At 26.2% G+C, this 7,553-nt stretch overlaps 1 protein-coding gene across 2 annotated transcripts in view; it reads left to right on the forward strand.

Annotated features, from left to right (window-relative positions):
* LOC107444431 (Yip1d-interacting factor 1) overlaps positions 1 to 7,279 on the forward strand; it is a 30,504-nt gene extending 23,225 nt beyond the window's left edge. For both annotated transcript variants that reach the window (XM_016058561.4, XM_016058562.3), the window contains exons 9-10: positions 2,623 to 2,716; positions 7,034 to 7,279. In XM_016058561.4, coding sequence (XP_015914047.1) covers positions 2,623 to 2,716; positions 7,034 to 7,207 — 268 coding nt within the window. In that variant the 3' untranslated portion in view covers positions 7,208 to 7,279. The remainder of the gene's footprint in view (positions 1 to 2,622; positions 2,717 to 7,033) is intronic.
* Positions 7,280 to 7,553: the final 274 nt, after the last annotated feature.

The raw sequence follows: 7,553 nt of genomic DNA on the forward strand, positions 1-7,553 counted from the left end.
TGTATGGCAAGGCCAAACTTCAGTTATGTACTATTGAATGAGAGGACCAATTGAACTTGATTACTGATTAATCTTCCTTTGTTTAAATTGAAGAGTCAAACAATATTAATAAAACATTATACTTTCAAAAACAAATATTCTCTGGTATATTTAATTATCAATATGTTATTAGTTCTATGTTTATTTTACCTCTTAAAATAGATTCAGATAAAATTGTGACATAATTTGAGTAAAAGGGTTTTGGACAGTTTTGGACAAAGGGGTTTTGGACAGGACGGTTTAAACCGTGGATTAATCCATTCTGTCCTAAACCTTGCCAACCCTGATTTTTTACTATATTATTGAGCTCTGAATTGTGATAAATTGCTTTTTTTATTCCTCTAATATTACATCGACTACAAAATTTTCATTCATTTATTTTGATTGTTATTACTCTTAAATATTTGTTGTAAATAAATATATAGTCTGTGAAAGAATTTTCTGACTAATTTCTTCACAGTAAAAAATAAATAGGTAGCAAAATTTTGTCATGTGTGTAGGTACATTTGTTGCTGTGACTTTGGCCAGAAACATGGCTTAAGTTATTAATTTATTACTTTTAGGTTTTATTCTGTATTCTTGGTTTTTATTCTCTTATCCTGTACTTATAGGATTATTTATGTAGAATTGCACATCGTTATCTTTTTTCAAATTTATATTTTAGTTTGTCTGAATCAAAATCAAAAAACAATGTCTAGCTTTCGTATATTAAAGATTTTAAATAAAATTTTCATCTTTGAATTATCTCAGTTTCTTGATATAATGATTAAATATATTATTCTTTTAGTATCATTCTGAAAACAATTTTTATTAGTTCTGCACTTGTGATTATTGTTTATGTTTCTTAAAAACAAAAAATTTACATCACTATTAAAATAAAGATCTATATGTATATTAATCATAATACAAAAAAAAAAATTACAAAGGATTTGGATAATTTTTTATGATTTTTTTTTTTCTAATTTAATTATTGAGAATCAAGTATTCTTAAAGTTTGATCAAAAGTATGTTTAGTTGTATAATTTTAGGAAGAATATTTTATACATAATAAGCATAAATGTAATAAATGTTTACTATTGACGCCCTTATTACAATAAAGACAAAATTAATTATTACTTTTACGTCATATCTGTTTCAAATGATGCAGTTTTCGCTACTCTAAATCTTATAAAAAGTATGTTTTTTCAACTTTCATAAATTTTTCAAAAATTCAACTAATATTTTTCAAATCACATCAAAATTGTACTTTCATTCACACCATTAATCCGGACAGTAAATGTACTAAAAATACAGTTTCCTTTTTATTAGTATTAAAATGTGAAGAAAAAAATTATAAACTGGTTTAAATTTTAAAAAAATATTTTATTACTACTTAAACTTTCTACTCCAATTCTCTTTAAAAACACTTTTTTTTAAAATAATGATTTAAATCACTAATTTTATACCTTCACTGATGTGCATAAAAAAAAATTCTGCAAGATAATTAAATCTAAAATTCTCTGCTATTTGGTAAAAAAGCTATAAAATTTTTGAAAGTGAAATTTTTTTCTCTGCCATTTTGATCAACCTGAAGGATTCTTAAATTAGCCACTTTCTAGAAAAATTTAAAAACTGGTAAGAGAAGGAAACATCGAAGAAGCAAAATGTATAAACAAATGTACACTGTTGACAAAAAAATTTTTATAAGTTAAATACCTGTGTTGCAATTGACAAACTGGATTCCTAAAATTCATGTGACATTAGAGCTTAGGAAATTCAGAATAACTTCATAGGAAAGTTACCACTACCTATTTAAATTTTTCCAAACTGGCCACCCTGGGTTACCCATATCAGTGATTGGTCACTATACATAAGAAGTAAATTTTATTGAAAATTATTTAACTGGAAAATATTTCTTTTTTTTTTTCATTTTATATGACTGAAAAATTTTAATATCAATATTCATGCTAAAATAATCACCAAATTTTTGCAAGAAACAAATATCAGCAATTGAGAAACTTTGAAAGGAAAAAAAAAAAATCTCGAAAAACTGATAAACTGGAATGCATAATCATTTTAATGGCAAGTGATTTTAATTGACCCCAATTACAAAAACTAAGCAGTAGTAGTTTAGTGTCTTAGAAATTGCAGTTGGTGTGCCAACATGGGTATATCAGCGAAGCCAACTTACTCCTGGCAGCGAATGAATAATTCCGAGTGGTAGTCTTAAATGTATGATTCTTGTTTTAGAAAATTTGATTTATAGGGTTTTTACTCACCACTACTAAATAATTCAAAGACTTATGTGATATGCCACTTTGGAACAGTTAGGCCGTGTTGAAGCTTTTTAAAGGTTGGCGAAATTGGCCAAGAATCTTCACATTTTAGTTTGTAGTTCTTTACCATTTTCTAAAATATTTGTTGAGCAGTTGGCATTTCTGGAATATACATATGTTTTTCAAGTTATGAAGATGAAATAAAAAATAAAAATATTTATTAATTGTAAGAAATATGCTATACGAGATTTGTAGTATTGAATATTTGTAGTAGCATTGAATAATTTATCTTTATTGTAATTGAATTTCCAATTTTTGTCTCTCCTAGCATGGTTGCAGTGTTAGTTTCTTGCATAATGTTTCAGACTTTGGGCTTTTATGCAGCATTCGGATACTTGACTTTATCTCTCGGATTCTTTTTGGTAAGTATATACTTTTTCTTCTTTTAATTGGTGTCAAAAGTATTATGTGCTGGGTATCTGTGCACCTGGAAAGTCATGGATTTTGGTATTGAACAAAATTTGTCATGAACTGTCATGATTTTAACTATTTTTTTAAAAGAAATCGTGGAAAGTCGTGGATTTAGGTCACCAAAAAATCTAATTTTTAAATTAACTTTACCCCTCTTCAATTTCACGGTGTTCCGAATATCTAAATTTGTAGTAAAATCCCCGCTCGTTGTCATATTTTATTAAAATATAAAATTTTTTTATCCTGTTCTTTAAAAATTATGGTGTTCTTTCAAAGAATGAAAGAAAGAACATCATTTCTATAGCAAATTATCTTTTAAATTCTGTGATTTTAGAATTTTTTATTTTATTTATTATATATTTTTTTTATTTTATCAATTTAAAACTATAGTTTAGGCTTTTTATATTACACTTACTTTTAAGAAGAAATAAAACAGCTTTAAATAATCTGATAATATATCCATACCCTCCAACTTATGAAGATTTTGAAAATAATTCTTTCTAGTGGTAGCGAACCAAAGTATAAATTTTTAAAGCAAATGGATCTCTCATAAAACTTTTATCAGAACTTAAGAATCTAGCCATATGGCCCGCACTTTTATAAGTAATAGTGGACAAGTTACGCTAAAATTAATTTTTTTTAAATATTAAGACATTAATTTTGCTACCGTCTGAAAAGAAGATTTCTGAAACTACGGAAATTCCGTAGCAGTTGGAGGGTATGTATATCTAACAGTATTTAGTTATTTGCTTTTGTATTTTTTTCAGCTATTTTATTGCTTGAACTCTTTCTTTACTCTGTTTTTTAAATTTAAAATCTATAAATATGAAGATGCAGAGTATAACAGTTTTGGTTATACCTATCATTTTAATTAATGTTATTATAATGCTTTTTTAAATTTATTGTTGCATTTTTGTGGAGAAAATAGTAGCTTTGTTAAGTCATGAAAAATTCTGGGAATTATTCATGAAAAGTCATAGATTTAAAAATCTAAAATGTAGCAGATGCCCTGTATGTGTCACAAACATAATTAAAGCTCTCACCAAATTATCCATGATGTTACCTCCTGCAGTTTGCAATCATATTTTTTTTCAATCGATGTATGTTATCGCATTTATCACTTTCTAATGTAGGTACTGTCAGTGGATGATGAAGTGTTTTAAGGGGCCGCAAAGAAAAACATGAGTATTTGAGAAGTGTTAGGAATATCTAGAGGGTCATTCATAAAGAATTATAATCATTTCTAACCCATTTTAAAATATTTCTTATAAAACAATTATGTCATTGAAATTAAATAAAGGCATTTTTTTAAAAACAAGACAATAAATGACTGTAATACTAACTTCACGATTTTAAGGCAGAAGGGAGCCATGATTTTTTTATGAATCAGATCGTAGGATCTTTTTTACTCCAGTGGCTTTCCTAAATTTCAATTAAAAGTCTGATATATTCTCTAAATTAATTAAACGTGCATTTGAAAAAAACTTCTAATATTTACAATTGAAGAACTCTGAAAAATTAAAATTTTTATTCATTTTATATAGAAATATAAATTAACTTCAGATATCCTTTTGTTATTCGAAAATATAACTCTTGTTTTTTATTTATTTGATTTTTCACTCAGTATTAGCTGTTCAAAAAAACATAGTGTTAAATTGCAGATCGACCTGATTGCATTCAGCAACGATAGTATTTATTTCACGTTTTTTATAATGCTTAAGAAAAATGATCTTTTATTTAGTATTTAATTTGAACTGCTAAGTAATTTTATTTTCATGCAAACTTTTAAAAATTTTACATATCAGTTTGTTAGTATAAAAGGTTTCCAACATTGATTTCAATAACGGTTTATTTTCAATAACTTAAAGACATGGTTAGTGAAATGTATATAAAAGAAATGTTTTTTTTTTGTTTCATTTTTAGCAAAATTTTTTGACTTGCAAAAATGGTAATGAACCAAAAAAAAGTTGGGAAACGAAGAATTAGATCCAGTAAATTAATTTCTGTATTTAAAATATACTTGAAGCAATTTTTTTAGTTAAAATTCTAAATAAAGTTAAATTCGCTAAATTAAACTGAATTTTATTAATTACATTACATAATAAATTAAATTAAAATATTAAATTTATTAATAAATCAAATTAACGGAATTAATGGCATAATTTGTATCTTAAAATATGAACTGTATTCCTTTACTAATGAACATATATGATTCAAATAGTCAAATACAAATTTTATTAAGTTAGAAACCACAATATTTATTGATAAATGTTATTTATATGTATTTAAAACAAACAAACTTTAAAAATGAATTACTGAATGAACAGGCAAAGGAACTGGCTTATGCTAAAAATTTTAAGAGTAGTGTAGTTAAATTACTTAATTTTAATGAAAATTTTTCATTTTTGTGAGATAAAAAATTTATTGCCGTTTAAGTTACAAATATTTATGCACTGGATAGGTAATTTTAAAAATTCATTGTATTCTTATTTTACTATTTTTAACATTTTTATTTAGAATATTAACGAATCAATCATAACTATCAGTCAATCAGATAACTAGAAAATTATTTGGGGTTTTTTCTTAACCTTGTGGCGGAATTTTTTCAAGCTTTCTGCGACAAAACTGTTTAGCACTAATATCTTTCTGCAAGATACTTTTGTAACTAACTTATATGTTGCTAATTTAAATCAACGAAGCCCTGTGTTTTTTTATTATAATATTATGTGAGATATTCTTGCATTTTGTTAAGAGAAGAAACACACTAAATATTTCCTTTTTCACACTTTGTAAATCATTATCACATTAAAAAACATGAAATAGTAATTTATTACCGAAGAAAAAAAACATGTACGAAATCACATGAATAACCAGACTCTTCAAAAAGGGGTTACTCAAATGTTTGTTTTGTTTCAAGATTAGATTGTTGTAATAAATAATGTTATATAAAAAGTGTCGCTTTTTTAAAATTATGGGGAAATCAATAGCAATAACTGCCAAAAAATCAATAGGATCATTGCCTTAAAAAGCAAATACTCAGATGCACGATTCCAATTTCTTATATTGTCTGAATTATTTAAGGGTATTTAAGAACCATGTGAAAATCGATATCAATTACTGCCAAAAGTACATTCAAAACATTACATGGATTTGCAATACTATCAGGGTAAATTGAGGGCATCAAAAAGTGTTTAAGATTTTACGTGTAAATTTCTGCAGAAAGGAAAACCAAAATTTTTTACTTCTCAAAAGAAAAATCTTCCTGCAAGAACTTTGTAACGTTCTATGATTCTGAAACGGGGATTGTTAATTACATTCATGTGGGTACAATTCAAAGACTGTAATTTTAATTACTTATTGCCCTGTGCCAGCGACCCGGCGACATTGTTGCAGAACGTTACAGAGTTCTTGCAGAATGATTTTTCTTTTGAAAAGTGAAAATAATTACTTTTCTTCAGAAGTTTACACGTAATGTTTGAATTATGCCTTTAGGTAAGCACTTTTTGGTGCTCTCATTTTACACCGTTATTATCATAAATCAATATAATGTTCCGATTGTATTTTCTGCAGTTATTGATATTGATTTTCATGTTGATTTTAAATATCCCTATATGTTTCAAACAATACGGAAAATTCTAATCGTGCATTTGAGTATATACTTTTCTAATGCAATGATCCTATTGAATTTTATGCATTTATTGCTATCGATTTCTCTATAGTTTTTAAGCTTGGTGTTTTTTATACAATATAACTTATTACAACAACCTAGTCTCGAAGCGAGGATACCTAGTCCCATTTGAGGAGTCCAATTAGCATGATTTCGTCGTCGATCTTTTTTTCGGCAATTACTACTATGGATTTCATGATTTTTATTTATTCTTTTTACTGTGATGATTATTTACAAAGTGCTAAGAAAGAAAGAATTTGTGGGTCCCCCCCCCCCCCANCCCCCCCCAACAAAATGCGAGAATATCACCCATAATATTAGAGTAAAAAACTGTTACATGTTCAATTAAAAAAAAAAAAAATTTTAAACACAGCGCTTCTATTATTTTAAATTAGTAACATATATGTTTGTTTTTATTGTAAGCATCTTGCAGAAAGATATTAGTGCTCAAGAGTTTTGTCGCAGATAGCTCGAAAAAATTCTGCCACGAGATTTCTGCATATGCTAATATATTGGTGTGTTTTTCTCTAACTATTGAATTGTGTATGTATTAAAAAAAATTTACGTTAAATTTTTCTATAATTATGAATTTTTATTCCAGATTCGATCCCTGAGAGTCCTTGTCCTGCCAAAAACCACATCTGACCATTATTCTGCCAATAGTCGACAAAACTCTTATTTGTTATTAGGGATTTCTATTGCACAACCGATTTTAATGTATATATTAACAAAACATTTAGTTTTTAATCAGAAAATAAATGAATTAAAAAGTTAATTGTATGTTTATTTCATTAAAAATTAATATATTGTATTATATTTATTATTAATAAATTTATTCTAAATCTTAGACTAATGATTTTTTTTTTTGAAAAAAAAATTTTCATCATCTTTTTTTTGAGTCACTGGTTTCTGAACTTCTAGTTTAGTTTTATAATTGTGCTATAAAAAATAAACTGTCATGTTTTTTTTTTACAATTTGAAAATACTTGTATTCTAATAAATGTGTGCATAACTAATCAAGATGCGTAGCATTTTTAAAAAGTGCTTAAAGGTGCTTATTTTTGATTTACGTTTTTTAAAATTCCTAAAGGTGCTTTTATTATTCAGAGTTTGTAAAAAGT

This window comes from Parasteatoda tepidariorum, chromosome 7, assembly GCF_043381705.1.
Source record: "Parasteatoda tepidariorum isolate YZ-2023 chromosome 7, CAS_Ptep_4.0, whole genome shotgun sequence".
NCBI lineage: Eukaryota > Metazoa > Arthropoda > Arachnida > Araneae > Theridiidae > Parasteatoda > Parasteatoda tepidariorum.